The 21,638-nt window shown below is 48.8% G+C and overlaps 1 protein-coding gene across 2 annotated transcripts in view; it reads left to right on the forward strand.

Annotated features, from left to right (window-relative positions):
* Window positions 1–21,638, forward strand: part of TXNDC16 (thioredoxin domain containing 16) — a 46,487-nt gene that overhangs the window by 21,864 nt on the left and 2,985 nt on the right. For both annotated transcript variants that reach the window (XM_074544064.1, XM_074544065.1), the window contains 5 exons: window positions 8,312–8,480; window positions 9,166–9,302; window positions 14,465–14,549; window positions 19,288–19,426; window positions 20,029–20,189. In XM_074544064.1, the coding sequence (XP_074400165.1) occupies window positions 8,312–8,480; window positions 9,166–9,302; window positions 14,465–14,549; window positions 19,288–19,426; window positions 20,029–20,189 (691 nt within the window). The remainder of the gene's footprint in view (window positions 1–8,311; window positions 8,481–9,165; window positions 9,303–14,464; window positions 14,550–19,287; window positions 19,427–20,028; window positions 20,190–21,638) is intronic.

Consider the following 21,638-nt stretch of genomic DNA (forward strand, 5'->3'; position numbering starts at 1 on the left):
TTCAGGGCCAGGTAAGATGGGGCTTGAAGCAACCTGGCTTTGTGGAAAATGTCCCTGTCCCTTCCAATCCAAATGACTCTGTGATCCCCTTTGCTGGGCACAGTGACTGCATGAGGGAGAATTTGGGAAGGGCCAGGGGGTGACACAGAGCAGCCAACAGCAGGAACTGTGGCCTGGAACATGGAAATGAGGTCCTGTCCTGCCCAGGAGACACATCAATGTGCTGGGTGGCACCTCAGCTCTGCTGGAAAAAGGAGCTGTGATTTTCCCTGGCTTTGGAGGAAAATGGGACAGACAGGTGTGGACAGGCCAGGACAGGGCAAGACAATGTCACATTTGCAGGGATGGTGGCTCCAGGGTTTGCAGTCTGGCTCAGTGTCAGAGAAAATGCAGGCCTTTGTCAGGGATCAGCCATTTGTCGGTGAGGGGAGACTCAGGCACTCAATATGAGTGATAAGCAAATTCTGTTTATTGAAGAGAGCATCAGACACTTATACAGCAAATAATAAGCTTATGAATATTCTGTAAGCTAAGCAATCTATTGGTTAAACTATACCATCAACTCTTCCTCATTCCTTAGGGGTTACATCTCTCTTTTCTCATGTCTCTTTCACTGTTTGTTATCTTACTACAGCTAGGCCCAAGGACACTGCTATCTGTGCAGGTGCAGGACTTGGAATTAGCTATGGTTTTGTACTTTTCTATTTTCTAGCAGCTAAATTCCCAACAGCTCAGTTGTGGGAGTTCTCACAGGTGGCTCCAGAACTCCATCAATAACACAGGGATGGTGAACCATCAGCAGCACTTAGAGACAGCACATCAGGGAATCTGGGAACAAAACTCTGGCAGGAAGGGGGGATCCTTCAGCAGGGTCTGTGCAGTGTGGGCCCCACATTCAGGCCTCCAGACCCTTCCCACTCTGGTTTGTGGAGAGAGGTGAGTTCTTACATGGGATTAATCTCATCCAGAGGTGCCTTTTTTCTCCCCTTGGCTGCAGGGGACACTGAGGTGGCTTCATCCCACTGTGGCACGGTAGGGAACTCACATGGACCTGGCCAAGAGCCATTCCAGTGTCCGATTTTCGGCTGTTTGGATGGCCTGGAAAGGCCCGGGGTGGCCTTGGGGCAGCCCGCGTTTCAAAGGACGAGAAGAGGCTTCAGTTCTTTTCTCGGTCTCGGTGTTTATTAATTGTTTATCTAAAAGATTTTCTCTCGGCCCAACAGAGCTCTGCTCAGCAGCCAGCCATGAGCACACTCACCTATCTTTATACCCAAAGTTACCTATACAATATTTATCATTTTTCCCCAATACCTTTCACCCTTATTGCCCGGTGCACTTTTAGTAATGACCAATCCCAAAGTGCCACCATCACCACAGAAGATGGAGGAGAAGAAGAAGAAGGAGAAGGACAGGACACGCCCCAATTCCTCCATCTTACTTCTCTAAACCCCCCTGTACAGAAATCCTAAACCCTGTGTTTCACTCTCTAATTAACTGATCCCTTCACCATTCACCCCGGTGAAACCCTCCTATCCTCATACAGGTGTCGTCTCCTGTGTAGGATCAAAGTCCAGCCACCACTTCTGGAACATTCCAGGACTCCCGAGCCCCCCAAGGGTGCTCTCAGTGACACCTCAGTCCTGAGCTGCTGAGATCCCACATTCCAGCACCTCTGGAGGTGGCTGGTGCCTTCTCCTGGTTTTTTTCTCCATCAAGGCTCATTTTTCCTGATGCTGGCAGCCCCCTGGGACTGGGCACTGTGTCCTGCAGGATGCAGCAGTGGGATCATGAATGGAGTGTGCAGAGGACCCCACAGTTTTCTGGGAAGCAGCTGCAGTGGGAATTGCTTACAAAAGCTGTTCCTGGGAATGCTGCAGGCAGTGCTGAGGGCTGGATTCATGGTCTGCATGAATTCATGAAGGGAAAGTCAGCAGCAGCTTTGATCTGGGACTGAAATCCCAGGAATAAACAGGAAGGGACAGCAGAGGTTGTTGTTGTGGGGTTGGTGGTGGTTTGGGGTTTCTTTTGGACTTTCCCAGCAGCCAGACCAGCTAAAGGAGCAACACAGGAGGGTCTGAGGGTAAAACCAGCCCCTTCCCAAACAGTACAGGAGGGTCTGAGGGTAAAACCAGCCCCTTCCCAGGAACACAGGATGGTCTGAGGGTAAAACCAGCCCCTTCCCAAATTGTACAGGAGGGTCTGAGGGTAAAACCAGCCCCTTCCCAAGCAGCACAGGATGGTCTGAGGGTCAAACCAGCCTCTTCCCAAATTGTACAGGAGGGTCTGAGGGTCAAACCAGCCCCTTCCCAAGAACACAGGAGGGTCTGAGGGTCAAACCAGCCTCTTCCCAAATTGTACAGGAGGGTCTGAGGGTAAAACCAGCCTGTTCCCAAGAACACAGGAGGGTCTGAGGGTAAAACCAGCCCTTCCCAAGAACACAGGAGGGTGTGTGGGTAAAACCAGCCTGTTCCTAAGAACACAAGAGGGTCTGAGGGTAAAACCAGCCCCTTCCCAAGGAGCACAGGAGGGTCTGTGGGTAAAACCAGCCCCTTCCCAAGAACACAGGAGGATCTGAGGGTAAAACCAGCCTGTTCCCAAACAGTACAGGAGGGTCTGTGGGTAAAACCAGCCCCTTCCTAAACAGCACAGGATGGTCTGAGGGTAAAACCAGCCTGTTCCCAAGCAGCACAGGTGGGTCTGAGGGTAAAACCAGCCCCTTCCCAAGCACACAGGAGGGTCTGAGGGTAAAACCAGCCTGTTCCCAAGAACACAGGAGGGTCTGAAGGTAAAACCAGCCTGTTCCCAGGAACACAGGAGGGTCTGTGGGTAAAACCAGCCTGTTCCCAAGCAGCACAGGATGGTCTGTGGGTAAAACCAGCCTGTTCCCAAGCACACAGGAGGGTCTGAGGGTCAAACCAGCCCCTTCCCAAATTGTACAGGAGGGTCTGAGGGTAAAACCAGCCCCTTCCCAAGCACACAGGAGGGTCTGAGGGTAAAACCAGCCCCTTCCCAAACAGCACAGGAGGGTCTGAGGGTAAAACCAGCCCCTTCCCAAGCACACAGGAGGGTCTGTGGGTAAAACCAGCCTGTTCCCAAACAGTACAGGAGGGTCTGAGGGTAAAACCAGCCCCTTCCCAAGCCAATGGCCAACCCTTGGTGCGTTCTGCCCAGCCAGGATTTCAGCATGTGTGTTCTGAATCACTTGATAACAATCTCAGGGCAGGGAAGCAGCCCCAGACAGATTCTCAGCAGAGATCATGAACTGCCTGGGGTCAGGGCCTTTCCTCTGTGATCACTGAGGTCTCTGCAAAGACTCCCAGGCCAGATGTGACCCTGTGGAATGGCTCCAGTCTGCTTTCCCTGCCATGACCTGGGAGCAGACACAGAACAGCTGCATTGGTGGATCTGGAGATCCTTTTTTCCTGCTGCTGAAGGAGCCCCAGGGAACTGGGAGAACCAGCTACCAGAGGAGCTGGAAAGCATCAGAAGATGCTGTTCCCTGGGCTCTCAGTGATGGCTGGAGCAGGAAGACCTCAAGCTGTGCAGGACTGAGGACAGGACACAGGGAATGGCTTGGGGCACTCTGAGTTCCTCAGAAGCTCTGGTATTCCTGCCTGCTCCGGGGTGGAGCTTCCTTCCCAAGGGCTGGGAATCCACAGGCAGCTGTCTGAGGGGTGAATCACCCGTGCTGGAGGCACTTGGTGAGTTGCAGGAGCAGGTCCTGCTCCCCAGTGCCAATTCTTTGTGCACAATGGCACTGAGAACAGGCCATGTGTGATCAAACACGGGGGAGTGGAGGAGGCTGGAGACTGCAATGACCCCGTGAGTCATCCCCCTCCAGATGCTCAGCACATCCTCACCAAGGGAAGCTTCCAGCCCTCAAGTGTTTTCCATTTGTTGAGAGATCCAGAGGAGCATCTCTGCCTTGCTGAACTGAGCAGGTTTTCTACCCTCAGAGCAAGAATTTCTCATCCTCCTGGGGCTCAGTGCTGCACCTCTGGTTTGTTTTGGGAGATGGGAGTTTTTGGAAGCAGCAGGGTTAAGAGCAGAGGATGTGAAGGTGAGAAGTGCTGAGCATTACTTGGGTGGGTTATTGGCCTTTTTTTGCAAAGAAGAGAGGAAATCATTAATATTGTGATTAAAAATTGTTCTGCTTCTCTCTTCTGTGCTCCTGGGGTCTTCTTGACCAGGGATTTGCAAAGACAAGGTGAAATTGTAGCTCAAAGGCAGGAAAATCAGCTGCATGATTTAGCAATTTATATCCATGGAGCTTAACACTGGAGTGAGGATTTCAGGGTTCATTGGGTGATGTTTTCCAGGTGTAGTTGTTCCCATTATTCTGTATTGGATTCTTCCTCTAGAAGTGCATCATTTTATACATAGCTTCTCTTTCATGTTGTAGCCTTTGGACCAACCCTTCAAGTAAGCTGTTTTTTAATACAATCATGGAATTGTTTAGGTTAGAAAAACCTTCCAAAATCAAGTCCAACCAGCACTGCCAAGTCCATTGCTGTCCCATGTCCCCAAGTGCCACATCCACAGAGCTTTTAAATCCCTCCAAGGATGGAGACACCACCATCCTGGGCAGCTGTGCCAGGGCTGGACAAACCTTTCCATGAAGGAATTTTTCTTTAATATCCAATTTAAACTTACCCTGGAGCACCTTGTGGCTGTTTCTCCTTGTCCTGTCCCTGTTCCCTGGAGCAGAGCCCGACCCCCCTGCCTGTCCCCTCCTTGTGCAGAGCCACAAGGTCCCCCCTGAGCCTCCTTTGCTCCAGGTGAGCCCTCCCAGCTCCCTCAGGGATTCTGCAGCCCCTGCCCGGCTCCCTCAGGGATTCTGCAGCCCCTTCCAGCTCCTCAGGGATTCTGCAGCCCCTGCCCAGCTCCTCAGGGATTCTGCAGGCCCTGCCCAGCTCCCTCAGCCTCTCCTGGTGCTCCAGACCCTTCCCCATCTCCATTCCTTTCCCTGAACACACTCATACACCATGCCAGTCCTGCCTTCCAAATAATTCTAAGTTCAGATGATTATTCCTGATTTTTCCTCTTCCCTATGGCATTGATGGTTTGTCTTGTCCTGGTTTTCTAAGACCTCTAGGACAGAGGTCCTTGCTGTTGCTGGGTTTAGTAGCACCTAAAAGCACAGGGAGGATTTTGTGCTCCTCTTTCACCTTTCCTCCCCCTCAGCAGTGACCACAGGGCTGGACAGTCCCTTGCTGAGTTACTCAGTTCCTGCAAGTCCTGCTTGTTCAGTCATCAATGCAGTGCTGCAGGTTGGGATGGGAGGGACCATCCTGTACCAGATGTTTTCCAGGCCAGATGGAGCTCCTTCAGAGCACATGGTAGATAATTCCCTGAGCTAATATCCAAATATTAAAATTCATCTTTGAAAAAGCTTCAAGCAGCCTCACAACTCGATTTTAGCAGGACATCAAAGCCTCATTTCCATGGAATTATTTTCCAGAGTTGGGCAAGACACAAGATGATGTGGTAAGAGATGATGAGAACCAGCTCGACTGGCTCGGAGGTGTGAAGCAAATCTGAGGGCAGGCTTTCAGTTTGAGATCTCCTTGCAGACTCTGGGAATGACACAAACCATTTCTGCTCTTGTGGAGTGTTTGGACAATTATTGTCTGAGTGGATTTTGCAGGCCCTTCACTTCCTGCTGTTTCTGCACAAGAGTTTGACACAAGGCAGAACAGCAAACTCCTGATGTGAGCTGCAGAGCAGAACCTCAAATGAAGGTTGCAGAAAATGGTCCTGTGGGAGGCCAAGGGTACAGGGATAAGGAGCAGGAATTCCTGGTGAGGTCACCCCTGCCTTCACCCCATCTACAAAAACCCTCATGGAATCCCAGAAGGGTTTGAGTTGGGAGGTATTGAAGATGGAGGGAGAGACCCACCTTTGTTGATCAGCATCTGACTCCGTTTATTGACTCAATCAGTCACTTTTTATGACCGTGTTAATTAAGTTCATGCATATTGCAAACCCGAGCTCACCATAGGTCAGAGATAACACACCAACCCCTCCTTATGTTTCCAATACCAAGATTTGGGTTCTCAAAATTATTTTTGTTTTCCCAAAACAGCCAAAGATAGAATATCTACTTGTTATGAGAAAGCTGCCTGAGAACTCTGGTATGCAAGGTTCTCAAGGCCTTCATGTTTGTCACTTTTACTTGTAATTAAAAACAACCTGAGAACTTCTGCTGTTTACAGAAACAGGCTGTGAGAATTTTACTCCTCACAGCTGCCTTCTAAGCCATTTCTGAAAAATCTCCAACAGGGAGGGACCTTAAATCTCCATCTCATTCCACCCCTACCATGGGCAGGGACACCTTCCACTGTCCCAGGGAGCTCCAAGGCCTGTCCAGCCCGGCCTGGAGCCCTCCCAGGGGTCAGGGGCTCCACAGCTCCTCTGCACAGCATTTGTGCAGCACTCAGCTGGGCTCAGTTCTCAGGAACTTGTTTCAATATTTGCTCAGCCCTCCCCTCCTTGGCATGGGCTGCTGCTTGACCCTGCCCAGTGCTCCCACTGCCCCTCAGAGCACCCCTGAGGTGTTGTTGGATTTTATTGTTTCTCTCTCTCTGGTGATTTCCAGGCCAAACTTGGTTGGGTTTTTCCTCAGGAGGAAAATCTTTTAAACTGCTCCAGATTCTCATTTGCTTAAACCTTTCCAAAAACGTTTCCCAGGCTGGCTTCAGCAAGTCTGGCAAGTTCTTCTTCTGCTGGGCTCTGCAGAGGTTTCACCAGGACAGAAGAACTTAAATTCCTTCCCATGGGCTGCAGATGCTGTTGAGTGTCCATCCCTTTCCTGCATCCTGCTTCTCCTCATGGATTGCTGCTGTCCTCACACTTTGCCCTTCAAATTGCTTTCTACCCCTCTAGGCTGGAGATCAAAACCAGTTTTATTCCATCAGCCAGGCCTTTAATGAAAATAGTGATCAGAATCAGAGCCAGGAGAGGGAGAGAAGAAAGCTTGGCTGGTTTCTCTTGAGAAACCCTCATCATCTGTTTCTGGAGGATTCTTTGCCATGCTCTGCCTCCATGTGTTTACTTGTCTCTAGGTTTTATCCCATCTTTCCCATGCAGTTTCGAGTCTTGTTCAAAGAAGGATTTGGGGAAGGAATGAAGATTTCTGAGATTGGGCATGGACAACTGCACCCTGTCCTTGGTCAGGGCCCTGGGGCAGCTCAGGTGAGGCTGGAAGCCAAGGGAGGGAGTGAAGCTGGTCAGGATTCAGGTCAGGCTTAGCCATGGACCAACAGCAGCCTGTGCTGGCTTCACCCAGCCCAAAGATGAAAGAGAAGCTGAAAAAGTCCCTGGAAGTGCTCCAGGCCAGGCTGGACAGGCCTTGGAACAACCTGGGATGGTGGGAGATGTCCCTGCCCATGGCAGGGGATGGAATTAAATGAATTTTAAGGTCCCTTCCCACCCAAACATTCTGTGATTCCACGATTCTTTGCTGAACTAAATGCTGGAGTTTTGGAAACTTTGGGCTCATAGAGAGCACTCAAGGAACCAACTTTTCATTTGTTTCACTTCTTACCAACCTCTTGAGTTTCTTGTGTTGGTGAGAGCCTTAAAAAGCCTTTTTGGGACATTTCCCAGGACCCACAGTTGGACTGACTGCTCTGTAATTCCCAAGTGCTTCCTTTACTTGTGAGACCCCTTTCTTAAGGTCCTGCAGGTGTCTGCTCATGGCTTGGGTGGGATCACAGAAAATCCTGACTTCCACAGGGATCATCAAGCCCAACTCTCAGGACAGCCCCAAGAATCCCACCCTGTGCCTGAGGACAGTGGATGGGACATCTCTCTTCCATCCCTTTTAAATTCATGTGCATTTGGCTTCATGCTTGAGGTAGAACAGAGATTTTTCAGTATTGAACAACTTAATAAATGCAAAAACCTTGGTTGCATCCTCCTCCTCCTCCATCATGGCAAGCTTTATCTTCCCTCTCTCCTGTTAGTGAGTGCCTGCATGATTTCCTTCTCTTGGCCTTATTCCTAAGGTATTTCCAATACCTTTCCCTACTGCCTTTGAAGCTCCTGGACAGATGTCTCAGGATTTTGTGGTGTTGCTTGGAGTTACCAGTCAGTTGTGAATATTTCTGGGAATGAGTGATTTCAAGAGGGAAATGGGCTGTACTCAAAGGGATTCTGTATTTGGGGCTGGATTTTGGTAGATTTCTGCCAGAATTAATACAAATATAGACAATAATATCCACTGAGCTAATAAAAAGCTCTTATTTTCCAACCAATTGATTGTTGTTTTTAGTTTTTTATAATTTATGAGTGTTTTTTTCCACTCTAGGAACCCCAGGGGTTTTGCTGTCCCGGGTGAACTGCTGGGACTGGCCTGGCCTTTGCTCCCAGGAGAATGTCACCCAGTTCCCCACCCTGAGGATTTACCAGCAGGGACAGCAGCCAGTGACATATGGTGGCATGTGGGGAGCTGAAGAGCTGAGCAGCTTCATCCTGCTGTGAGTGACAAATCCCCAGTGGGACATCTGCCACATCCTCTGTCACCATCCCTGTCTTTTTGCTGGAATTCCTTCTCTGTTATTTTCAGTGGGGATCCCAAGGCTCTCAGTTTGGCTCAGGCTGTTCTCTCTTTGCTGTCACCATCTCCAGCACCTCTCTGGTGATAATTATCACCATGCCAAATGAGCATTTTTGTCTCTAATGAGGGGTCACACTTGTCCCATTGTGATGGGGCCTTGTTGGGTTGAGTGTCCATCCTTTTCCTGCATCCTGCTTCTCCTCATGGATTGCTGCTGTCCTCACACTTTGCCCACCAAATTGCTTTTTGCCCCTCTAGGCTGGAGATCAAAACCAGTTTTATTCCATCAGCCAGGCCTTTAATGAAAATAGTGATCAGAATCAGAGCCAGGAGAGGGAGAGAAGAAAGCTTGGCTGGTTTCTCTTGAGAAACCCTCATCATCTGCCCCAAGCCTGGTTTCTGGAGGATTCTTTGCCATGCTCTGCCTCCATTATCACCTCTCTGGTGATAATTATCACCATGCCAAATGATCATTTTTGTCTCTAATGAGGGGTCACACTTGTCCCATTGCGACGGGGCCTTGTTGGGTTGAGGTTGCCCTGTTGTCTCTTCACCCCAAAAGCAGCAAAAACAACAGCCTGGGTTCTTTCTCTGCCTTTCCACAGGAGCCAAGTTCCCTGCCCACTGAAGCTGGCCACCATGGCTGAAGCAGAAGGATATTTGAGAGGGGAATTTCCATCTGAGCTCCCATCCCACCACCACACCTCACTCCTGGGAGTGTTCAGCTCAGCCACCAGCAAAGGTTTGTTGGGATTGGTGGGTTTAGCACTTTCCAGCTTCATTCCTGGTGGGACAGGGATGTTTCCAGCTGCTGGAAGTTCACAGCACAACACCTGGCACTGCCTTTTCCAGGTGTACAGTGAGAAAATAGCAGGTGGTTCCAGGGGTGGGATTTCAGATCCATCCCTGGCTCAGAGGACATTCAGCTGGGTTTGCTGCACCCACAGTGGGAGTAGAAACTCCCCAAACCTGTTGTCCCTGTTGTGCCTCCTGTCCCTCACCCTGAGGAGTCTGTCCTCTTTATGAGTCCCTTCCAAGTGGTTGTAGGCTGGCATTAAATTCCCTTTAAGCCTCTGGTTCAGCCCAGATCCATCAGCCTCTTCCTGGAGCCCATGTGCAACTTCTCCCAGCATAATTTTCTTAAAAAAGGAAGAGATCCACTCTTGGATCTTGCTGGCTTCTCCTGAAGAAGCAGTAGCCTCAGTTCTTGTAACACACAATCCAAAACATTTTTTTTTTTAATAACAGAACAGCAATAGGATAAAACAGAAGTTTCCTGCATCAGAAGGAAGGAAATGTGAACAACTCAATGAAATCCACTTGTGGGTTTTGGAATAGATGGACACAGAAATGTACAATGTGTTACCAGGGGAGAGGGAACAAAGCCAGTCTGGAGAGAGAACTTCAGGCAAATCACAGAATCATGGAATGGTTTGGGTGGGAAGGGATCTTAAACTCATCCCATCCCAGCCCTGCCATGGCAGGGACACTTCCACCATCCCAGGCTGCTCCAATCCCATCCAGCCTGACCTTGGGCACTGCCAGGGATCCAGGGGCAGCCCCAGCTGCTCTGGGCACCCTGTGCCAGGGCCTCAGTTGGGAGCTGAGATCTGCCAACCCCACAGACTCTCAGTTGCCAGCTCCCCCTGGGAATTGCTGCCTTAAAAATAGGAGAACTTCCTGATCTTGCTTAAGATCAAACTTCCAGACTATTTTTCATTTTAAAGCTCCCTTGTGCCTTCAAACTTTGGTTTAATGCAAACCAAGCTACTTTCTCACGTGAGAAGGTCCAGAGGGAAGAGGTAAGAACAAGACAGGATGCCTGGAACCAAATCTCTGCCTTCCCCTGGAGATCTGGTCTGGTAAATACATTGATCCCAAAAAACCTTTAATTGATCCCAAAAAACCCTTTAACCCAGCCCAGAGCAGCTGTGGCTGCCCCTGGATCCCTGGAAGTGTCCAAGGCCAGGTTGGACAGGGCTTGGAGCACCCTGGGACAGTGGGAGGTGTCCCTGCCATGGTTTGGGTTTGGAACTGGGTGAGTTTTGGGATCCCTTCAACCCAAACCATTCTGGGATTCTACAGAGAAGTTTTTCATTTCCTTCCATGCCAACAAGAGCCTTGGGGGTTTCCAGAGAGCTTTTGTGGGTCCTGTAGGATTGTCTCTTCCCTCAGGGCACATTCCAGTCCAGAATGGCATCCTCAGCCTCAGGAGGTAACTCAGGCACAGGGAGATGAAATTTGGGATGTCTTCTCCACCCACTTCCTGAGGGTGCTGGAGCTGAGGTGCAGAACAGCCTGAGGGAGCAGGAAGCTGGAGCCAGCTGTTCTGGCATCAAACCAGGCTGGAGTCAGGAGAACCACACTGTTCCTCTACCAACCTGCAGATTTATCAAATTACAGATTTCTAATTCCCAACCATTTTCCCATGGCAGAATTCCTGCTCTAACCCCGAGCAGCAGTGAGTGGGGTCATTGTCATTTCTGGTGAACTGAAACACAGCAATGAGATGTCCTGCTAAAAACATCCTGGAGGTTTTCCAACCCTCAGCATCAGGACTATGTTAAGAAACACTTTGTGGGGTCTGAGCTAAAAGAGGCTTGGTGGAAAAATCCTAAATACGATTTTCTAGGAAGAGGTGAATGCATTATGACGTTTTTCTGGAAGCTCAGAGAACTTTTAGGACAGAAATTTGGTTTTGTTGCAGAAACCGGAAGCATCTTAAGAAGTAAAACTGTCCTAAACCCTCAGGATTATTTAAAAATATTGAAATATTTGAAAATATTTTAAAATATCCCTGAGCTCTGGCAGCATCAGTGAGGAAGTCAGGAGAGATGCTGTGCTGGAGAGCACACCCAGAAGATTCCTCCTTCCAGAGGGATAAAAAGTGAGGCTCAGATCCTGCTTCCCAAAACCCTGCAGGGATTTTAGACCCTTCCTCATCAGGCAGCTTGAGCCCTTCTTGTCCCCAAAGCAGTGAAATTGTGCTTGTGCAATTCAGGGCAGCTGGGATTCCAGCTCAAGAGCATGGTCAGCCCCCTCAGGGAATGAAATTGTGTTTTCAGGGGGGAAAAATTTCCTAGGAAATATTGAAATGGGTTTTTTTGAAGTGCTTCCTGTCAATGGAGCTGTGTGAATTTATGGGGTTTTTGGGTACAAAGCAGAGAGCCTGGAGAAATATGGGCTGGTGTGTGGCTCTGGGTGTAGGACAGCCAGAAATAGGGAAAATTTGGAAGTGTGATGGGGAGGGAGGGCATAATCAGGTCAAGGAGGTTGTTCTGACTTAGGAGAAGATTCGTCCTTCCAGAGGGACAAAAAGTGAGGCTCAGATCCTGCTTCCCAAAACTCTGCAGGGATTTTAGACCCTTCCTCATCAGGCAGCTTGAGCCCTTCTTGTCCCCAAAGCAGTGAAATTGTGCTTGTGCAATTCAGGGCAGCTGGGATTTCAGCTCAAGGATTGTGCTGCAGAGCATGGTCAGCCCCCTCAGGGAATGAAATTGTGTTTTCATGGGGGGAAAAATTTCCTAGGAAATATTGAAATGGGTTTTTTTGAAGTGCTTCCTGTCTGTAGTGGAGCTGTGTGAATTTGTGGGGAGTTTGGGTACAAAGCAGAGAGCCTGGAGAAATATGGGCTGGTGTGTGGCTCTGGGTGTAGGACAGCCAGAAATAGGGAAAATTTGGAAGTGTGATGGGGAGAGAGGATCTCATCAGGTCAAGGAGGTTGTTCTGACTTAGGAGAAGATTCCTCCTTCCAGAGGGATAAAAAGTGAGGCTCAGATCCTGCTTCTCAAAACTCTGCAGGGATTTTAGACCCTTCCTCATCAGGCAGCTTGAGCCCTGCTTGTCCCCAAAGCAGTGGGGTTGTGCTTGTGCAATTCAGGGCAGCTGGGATTCCAGCTCAAGAGCATGGTCAGCCCCCTCAGGGAATGAAAATCGTGTTTTCAGGGGGGAATAATTTCCTAGGAAATATTGAAATGGATTTTTTTTTTAATTGCTTCCTGTCTGTAGTGGAGCTGTGTGAATTTGTGGGTAGTTTGGGTACAAAGCAAAGAACCTGGAGAAATATGGGCTGGTGTGTGGCTCTGGGTGTAGGACAGCCAGAAATAGGGAAAATTTGGAAGTGTGATAGGGAGAGGTCAAGGAGGTTGTTCTGGCTTAGGAGGGAATCCCTGCAGCCAGGGCTGACCAGGGCAGCACTTCAAGACAAGTTCACATCTCAATTGAGGATTTAAAGCTTGGTGGAGGAATTTGGGATGGGAAATATCTTTCAGCACTGATAAAATCAAGTAACCAAACAACCAGAAGAGCTGGAAAGCAACATCCAAGAATGGTTTCTCTGGAGCAGCTGGAAAGGGGCTTTGGACAATGGGAGGGACAGGACACAGGGAATGGCTCCCACTGACAAAGGGCAGGGATGGATGGGATTTTGGGAAGGAATTCCTGGCTGGGAGGGTGGGCAGGCCCTGGCACAGGTGCCCAGAGCAGCTGTGGCTGCCCCTGGATCCCTGGCAGTGCCCAAGGCCAGGCTGGATGGGGTTTGGAGCAGCCTGGGACAGTGGAAGTGTCCCTGCCATGGCAGGGGTGGCACTGGCTGAGTTTAATGTTCCTTCCATCCCAAACCATTCAGAGATTCTGTGATAATGACTGAGCCCTCAATGAGCCACTCCTTAAGGAACTCCTTCCATTTAAAAAGGAAAACAGTTTAATTGAAAGTTTATGGGCCACATGGGAAACAGTGGAAAACACAGCTTTGAGTGTAGCTGCAAAACAGGAATCAAAGAACCAAAAAGTCACAAAGTCACCAATTGAGAGGCAGCTCCAGCTACTGAGCTGTGAGTCACTGCTCCCAGGAGCTTGGGCTGGCCTGTGCTGTGACAGTGAAGGTTCTGAGGAGCAGTCACTGGTGTGTGACAGCAATTTATGTCATGGCTGTGTCTGAGGTACCCCCTTAATTCTCAGGAAAAACCTGACTTCTCCAAAAAGTGAGATTTTTCCTTGGGTCAGAAGAGCTGCTTTTGTTGTTTCAGTTGCTCAGTGCAGAGGAGGAGGGGGGTGGTGGTGTTGAAATCCTCCCTGTTCTCACCCCACCTTTGGCAGCAGCTCTCTGCAGCTCTGATCTCTGCATTTCACAAGTTCCTCACCGTGCCTTGCATGTTCCCACAAAGCTTGGCTTTCCCTGAATCCACAGCCAGGCTGGACAGGGCTTGGAGCAACCTGGGCTGATGGAAGGAGTCCCTACCCGTGGCAGGGAATGGAGCAAGATGAATTTAAGGTCTTTTCCAACCTAAATCATTCTGGAATTCTGTGGAATTGGAGGCTTTTTATAAGGGAATGAAGCAGCTCTGCAGCCAGCTTTGTTTTGTGCTCTCAGTGATCAAGAGAGCCCAGCCTGGTTTTTCCTTATCCTGCAACAGCCCCAGTCTTCTGGGAAGAGCTGGATAAACCAAGAGACACTTGAAGGAGAGGTTGGTTTATCTCCAGGCTCTTAGCCCTACTCCAGTAAAGCCACCATCCATCATTTCTCAAAGGTCACTGGGATTTATAAGATTTTTGTTTAGACTTATAATTGGTCTCCTGTTTCCAAGAACACTTACAGACTCTAAGTCCTTAAAGATATTTCATTTTCCAGCAGTGCCTCTGTCCTGCAGATCCTGGAGGCTCAGTGCTGGTAGCTGAAGGGCAAACACTGTTCTCATAATGGGAATTTTGCCCTAATCCTTGCTCTCTGCCTGCTCCTCCTCCCATGGCCTGCAGTCATTTCTTGGGAGCCTCTAATCCTGGTTTAATTCCTGAAAATCTGCTCTGGCAGGATGTTATGTGTGCAGGCATCAATCAGGTTTCCAGGAAAAAACTTCAACACCTCTCTTTGTGTTGTTTATTCTTGTGTCTTTGTCTTTCTTCCAGCCAGGGAAGCTTTTGAAGAGGCAGGAAACATCCTAAGTGGCCACGTAAGGATGGGGATGTATTTTGAAGATGATGCCTTGGCTTTGTAAGTGGTTTCTCTTTTTCTTTGGGGAGAATTCAAACTGATCTGCACTCAATGAAAGGCAGTGCCTGGAGCAAGTGTCACTGTGCTGAGGGACAGCCACAAGTGACTTTTTCCTGCAGGGAGATGGCTCAGGACTCATCCAAAAGAAATTGTCACCTTGGCTCTGCCACTGATTCTCAGCCTGTCCATGGTCACCCTCCTCCTGTTTCATTTTCAGTCCTTCAGCCCCCATGGATGTGGTTGTGTTTTGTGTGCCTCACCCCCTCACAGATGCTTATCAAAGGCTGCTGAACAAGGTGATGCATTTTAGATACAGGGAACAGGAGTCCTGACTCCTCTGAGCCATGGCCAAGCCAGAGAATCTCTGTGAAGCCCATAGAAATTTAATAAGTTCAACATCCCTGAATTAAACAGCTACAAGTGACTTTTTCCTGCAGGGAGATGGCTCAGGACTCATCCAAAGGGAATTGTGACCTTGGCTCTGTCACTGATTCTCAGCCTGTCCATGGTCACCTTCCTGCTGTTCATACTCACTTTCATTTTCAGTCCTTTAGCCCCCATGGATGTGGTTGTGTTCCTCACACAAAGAGGAGCAAACCTTTCTGAAAATAAAAACCAGGCTGGAAAAATTACACCATCAGTGTGTGAGGGAGGAAAAAATGATGGATAACCACTGCAGAGCCTTCCCTTGCTCTGGTGGTTGCCCCCAGTTACCCAAAACAGGCAGAAAAGAAGCTGCTTGTGACTGCTTGGGCTAGCAGTGGAGTGGACATGGAGTCTGGGTGCTGCAAAAGGCTTTGGAAGCTGGGAAAGAAATGTTGTCTTGCCATGGAGCTGCACTCCTGCTGGAATTGCATCCCTGACTCGAAGCCAGGTGGGAGTTAATGGGATCTTACCTGTGTCATTCACACTCCAGCAAGGGACAAAATCCTTTGGGTTGGAGTGTGAGAGGTGCTCCAGTGCCTAGAGATGCAGCTGGATCCAGGGGGAATCTCCAGCTTGCCCTGGCATCTCATTTCCATCAGGAATTAGCTGTCAAGGCAGAGGTAAAAATCCCAGGAGGTCCTTGGCCTGTTTTCCAGGTGTGGGTTTAACAGCCTGCAGTGCAGCAGAGAATTACTTGCATTAGTTCCTCAGAGGTGTGATGCATTCCTGATGACACACTGGCATTTTTGTGGTGAGCACGGAGAATAAAAGTGCAAATACCTTGGGGATACATTTCTATTAAGCAAACTGCTCCAGGCATCAGTTAATACTTCTCTTTCCTAAGGATTTCAGCCCAGCTGATAGAAGGGAAAAAAAGCAGAGGACAGGGTGATCTCTCAAGGTACCAGTAGAAGAAGAAACCTTTGTTCCCTCAAAGGTGACACATGCAAAAATCCACCTCCCTGCTCCTGGAGTCTGCAGCCTGCTCCTGTTTAGCAGGAATATTTATTGCAGTTTACATTGATAGTCCTTCTGCCAAATTTGGATTTTGGCTGTGATTTGTGGGTGAAGCTACTGTAGCTGATGGACTTCTCCACTGTAAGCACAAAGTAAACACTTACAGGAATTCCTTATGCAAGAGCCAGGCTCACTTCCCTTCTTCAGAAAATGAAACGCCATTCTTGAGCTCAGTGCTGAAGGAGAAAATATTTATGGCTCCCAGGTCACAGAAAGCTGATTCCTCTTTTGTGCATCCTTTTCCAGAGTGAAAACGGCTGCAGGATACACAATTCTGTTGTGAGCAAAGCTGTTTGCTCAGCAGGCACCTGCTGGGCTGGTCACTAATGAAGGGGGAAAGGCATTGAGGAAGAAATGCTTTGCATGAGGTCGTTATTGTCAGAGATTGCTGCCAAGTATTTGTTTGCAGATAGTTTTGATTGAAATGCCAGGCTCGTGTTACCCACTCAATGGTCCTGCTGTATAAATGGAAAGCTGTTGAGCAACAGCACAAGCCCTCAGTACCAGGAAGAGGAGAAGGCATTTGAGGATATAGTGTAGCAGGGGAATTTGGTGATTTTCTGGCAGTCTATAAAATATTTCCTTATAGAATCATAGAGTAGAACCCCAGAATGGTTTACACTGGAAGAAATCTTAAAGCCCATCCAATTCCACCCTCTGCAGTGGGCAGGGACATCTTCCACTATTCCAGGTTGTTCCAAGCCCTGTCCAGCCTGACCTTGGGCACTTCCAGGGATCCAGGGGCATCTTCTCTGAAATCCTCTTCCAATGCCTCACCCCCTCACAGATGCTTATCAAAGGCTGCTGAACAAGGTGATGCATTTTAGATACAGGGAACAAGAATCCTCACTCCTCTGAGCCATAACCAAGCCAAAGAATCTCTGTAAAACCCACAGAAATTTAATAAGTTCAACATCCCTGAATTAAATATTTTTTTAGAGTTTTGTCCTACTTTGCCCTAAGGTTTTTTACATTTAATTACTGTAAATACATCAGCTCACAGTGAGGTTTGCTGTGATTGTGTTGGTCCCAGAGAGATAAATGCTGTGTTGGAGGATGGGAAAGGCCTCCATAAGAGCTGGACATCATGGAAATGAATTATCTGCAGTTCCCTCCACTTGTTGTGTCATTGATGACCTAAACTCCTCCCTGTGAGGGTGGGCAGGCCCTGGCACAGGGTGCTCAGAGCAGCTGTGGCTGCCCCTGGATCCCTGGCAGTGCCCAAGGCCAGGCTGGACAGGGCTTGGAGCAACCTGGGATGGTGGAAGGTGTCCCTGCCATGGCAGGGGAATGGAACTGGATGGGCTTTGAGGTCCCTTCCCAACCCAAACCATTCTGGGATTCTTTGGTGTCACAGCCTTTGAAAAACAAACCAGACCTGACTCCAAAAACTGCAGAGACAGCTGATTTCCCCTGTCACACCCTTCCTCTGGGCAGTGCCATCTGGAGCCTCCAGGGCTGAAGTTCCTCAAACTTCTAGGAAATTGCTGTCATGGCTTGGTGTCCCCAATGCCCTTTTATTTGCTCAGACTTCTCCTATTTTTGCTTTTCCCACTTTCTCAGCTTTTCTTTGAATACTTTAACCCCTCTTACCAGAAGGGAATTGTGAGACAAAGCATCATCTGACTACTCCACCAAGAGTGGGTGGGTGCAGCCTCTGTGTGTTGCTCCTGTGTGGGGCTTGGATCTCACCTGCATTTTTGGGTTTCTTCACTGAGACAAAAACTGGATCAACTCCTGGAGGTTGTTTTGTGTGGGTTGTGTCCCTTGGATAGAATCTGAGACCTCTGTTTGCCTTGGCTGGGGGGGCAGAGTGAAGCTCTGGGTGGGTTTTTGCATCACCCAACCATAGGTGTGAACATGAAGGAGAAGTAGGAATAAAATCCCAGAATCCCAGAGTGGTTTGGGTTGGAAGGGACCTTAAAGCTCCTCCCATTCCACCCCATGCCATGGGCAGGGGCACCTTCCACTATCCCAGGATGCTCCAAGCCCCATCCAACCTGGCCTTGGGCATTGCCAGGGATTGGACATGTCTGTAGGAGGATGCCAGCTCTGTGTGTGGCACATTTGGGGTTGTCTTGGTTTGGAAAGCCAGGTGTCTGCTAAGGAAGGCAGGAGCCTCCCCAAAAATGAAAAAATGTTAACCCCCCTCCCTCCAAATTGTTATAAATTTGAAATTAAGGGTCTCTCAGGCAAAAATATGGGAGCAGGAATAACAGTTCTTTAGTAGGGAAGAAAAATTAAAAGATAAAATGTGGCATTCACATTCTCTGAAATAATTCCTTCCCCCAGGATTTTTCTCCTGGGAAGCTGAGGAGCCTCAGAGAAAAAGGAAAACAATTCTTATCTCATTTGCTTCTTCTGTGTTGTGCTCACACGTGGAATGTGTTTGGAGATTGTTTACCCACAGGTGATTGTTCCATTGCATTCTGCTGTGAGCTGTTTTCACTCAATGGCCAATCAGAACCAAGCAGTGTCAGGACTCTGAAAAGAGTCACGAGTTTTCATTATTATCATTTTAGCATAGAGTAAATATCCTTTCTATATTCTTTAGTATAGTATTCTTTAATATAATACAGTATTATAAAGTAATAAATCAGCCTTCTGAGAACATGGAGTCAGATTCACCATTCCTGCCTTCATCAGGGCAGATTCCCAGCAAATACAATAATAAAATAAACAATGCAGTAACTAAACCAACCCTGACAGAGTCAGAACCCAACCTGACACCCTGTGGGTCAGGCTGTTGGCAGCAGTCCCATTGGAATTGTGGCTCAGCCCTCCTGCAGTGTCAGGGCTGGTTCTGCTGGAGCAGGATCCTGGAGAAGGGTGCAGTCTGCCTATGGAGATCCAGGGGAAGAGGGAAATCCTCTGGGGAATCCAGTGGAGAAGCCGTGCTGGTGTTCCAGAATCTCCAGATTGTATCCAGGTAGGAATGCTTGGCTGGTGTTCCAGAATCTCCAGATTATACCCAGGTAGGAATGCTTGGCTGGTGTTCCAGAATCCCCAGATTATATCCAGGCAGGAATGCTTGGCTGGTGTTCCAGAATCTCCAGATTATATCCAGGTAGCAATGCTTGGCTCCTCCCTCTGGGCTCACATCTCCCAATGGGATGCTGTAGTTCTTATCAGCCACGCAGGGACATTCAATGGCTGTTATCAGCAGGTGTCTCCCTAAGGCAGGACTGGCTGTGAACAGAAGATAACTGCCATACAGATGGCAAACAGAACACATCTTGCCTTGCAGTGTGGGACAGGGTGTGTCCTAAGCCCTGTGCCCATCCCTGTTTTTCAGATCCCAGAAATATTCCGTGTCCCCCCCTGCCCTGCTCCTGGCCCGGAGCAGCGGCCGGAGCGTGGAAGGCATCGCTCTGTCCGAACACAGCGTGCAGGACATGCTGCAGATGATCAGATATGAACTGCTGGACATTTTTGTGAGTAAAAATAAAATCAAAATGCCTTTTTTCCATTGCAGTCATTTGCAGAGCCCTGATTATAGCGTAGAGTTCTGTGGAACGGCCGTTTTGTCCGCTTGTTATTTTTATCGTGCCGAGTTTGTTTTTAAATTTTATGGCTTGGAGCAGGGAGTCAGGACAGAATTCTGCTCTTTGCTGTGTGGTCTTGGAGCAGGAGACCCTGGAGTTGAGGGACTGGCCTCAGAGTCACTCACCTGCCAGTTGTCACAGTTATTACTGGGTCTATTCCCTATTCCCAGGGCTTTTTCCCTGTGCCTTTTGGAGCCTCTGCCTGCCCTGCTCACATCCCCATCTCCAAGCTCACAGCTGCTCCCACGAACTTGGTGCACTTGGGTTGGGCAAAGACATCTCCAAGTGCACCAAAATCCCAGCCCTCTTCCTGCTTCCCACATTCCACACAGACACTGCAACCTTGCTTAGCAGAAATTGGAATTTTCTCCTGTTTTCTCCTCCCCATAACCCCCAATTTCTTGTTTGTGACGTCCTGCAGCAGAAATTGGAATTTTCTCCTGTTTTCTCCTCCCCATAACCCCCAATTTCTTGTTTGTGACGTCCTGCAGCCAGAAATCACCGTGCCAAATCTGCCCCAGTACCTGCAGCTGGGAAAACCCTTCCTCATCCTGTTCAGTGCTGGTGACATCAGTCAGGTGGAAAGTGAGGAAATGCTGAAGCTGGCAAAAGGAAGACCCCAGCAGACATTTGTGGTTTGCTGGTTGAACCTGTGAGTGTTTGAAAATCTCTTCTTTCCATTAACTCACTCTGAGCCTTGCAGAAAAAACCCCTGAGGCTGCAATTACTGAGAAGACAAGCTGGTAATGTGAATATTTGGTCTGAAATCATCAGGAATTGGAGGTCAAACCATTGAGCAATGGTTCACTCAGTGTTCTGGGCAACTGTAAAAATTGCCTGACAAAGTAAAATTAGTAAATATTTAATTGATTGCAGAAATCGTTTTCAATAGAGGAAAATGTTCTCTAGTGCTTGTAGTAGCTTGACCCTGGGTCTGGTGTTATTTGCATTTTTGTTGGGATGGGATGAAGTGCATATGGGAAGAAAAAAAAAAATGGAAATTTGCCCTCCTGGAATGTCTTATGGTGATTTTCCACCAGCAATTAGAGGGAATGACTGGTCATTGACTGGGGAAAGAAAGCTTTCACAAAAAGGTTCAACCAGAAGCCCCATAAATTAAATTTAAAAAATATTGAGGCAACAAAATTAATTTAAGACCTAAAGAATAAAAGATTGTAGGAAAGGGGATTTTTTTTTTTTTAATCCTCCTCTTCTTAGTTGCACTTTGAATTTTTTGGCCTCTGTTAGTTGTGCCCAAGCCCAGAGAAACTTCAGTGGCTTAATCATAACTTGCTTTGAAGTCTGGGAAGCCGTGACCAGCGTGGGCTGGAGATTAGCTGAGGGGGAAATGCACATGTGCTCAGGGACAAAGGGGATTGGGCTGCCAGTAATGCACCAGAAATGAGAGCCCTGGAACTTCCCCACCTACACATCTGCCTCTGCTCTGCCTTGCTGAGACACAAAAAACTTCCTGTGCCAGAGCAGAATGGCACTGCCACAAAACAGGGCAGAACCCCAAAGGGTTTGGGGTGGAAGGAGCATTAAAAATCATCTCATTCCAACCCCTGACATGGCAGGGACACCTTCCACTATCCAAAATATCCCACCCAGCCTGGCCTTGGGCACTGCCAGCGATCCAGGAGCAGCCACAGCTTCTCTGGGCACCCTTCCACCCTCCCAGCCAGGAATTCCCAGTTCCCAATATCCCATCCATCCCTGCCCCCTGTGTCCTGTCACTTCATGTCCTTGTCAAAAGTCCTTCATCCTAGAAAGAAGCCCTCATTCCCAGGGCAAGAGCCAGCTCACACCTGAAGCCTTAAAATAGTGCAGGACCTCAGTGGAGCTCAGCAGGACGTCAGCACCTCTGTGGGCTTGCTGTCCCTCTGGCTCAGTGTCCTGTTCTCACTCTCTGTGTGTCACCTGAGGAATTTGCCTTTCCATCCCTGTGGAAGTGCAGTGGCAGCAGCTGGAAGGGGCTGGAAGGAGCTCTCAGCTGTCCCTGCAGACAGGGCCTGACCTGGGGGGCTGCAGGACCTGTCCCACTCTTGTCCCACCTCTTCTTAGGAGCTTGAGGTGGAAAACATCTCCCATCTTCCTGCAG

The sequence above is a fragment of the Zonotrichia albicollis genome, chromosome 6, assembly GCF_047830755.1.
Source record: "Zonotrichia albicollis isolate bZonAlb1 chromosome 6, bZonAlb1.hap1, whole genome shotgun sequence".
NCBI lineage: Eukaryota > Metazoa > Chordata > Aves > Passeriformes > Passerellidae > Zonotrichia > Zonotrichia albicollis.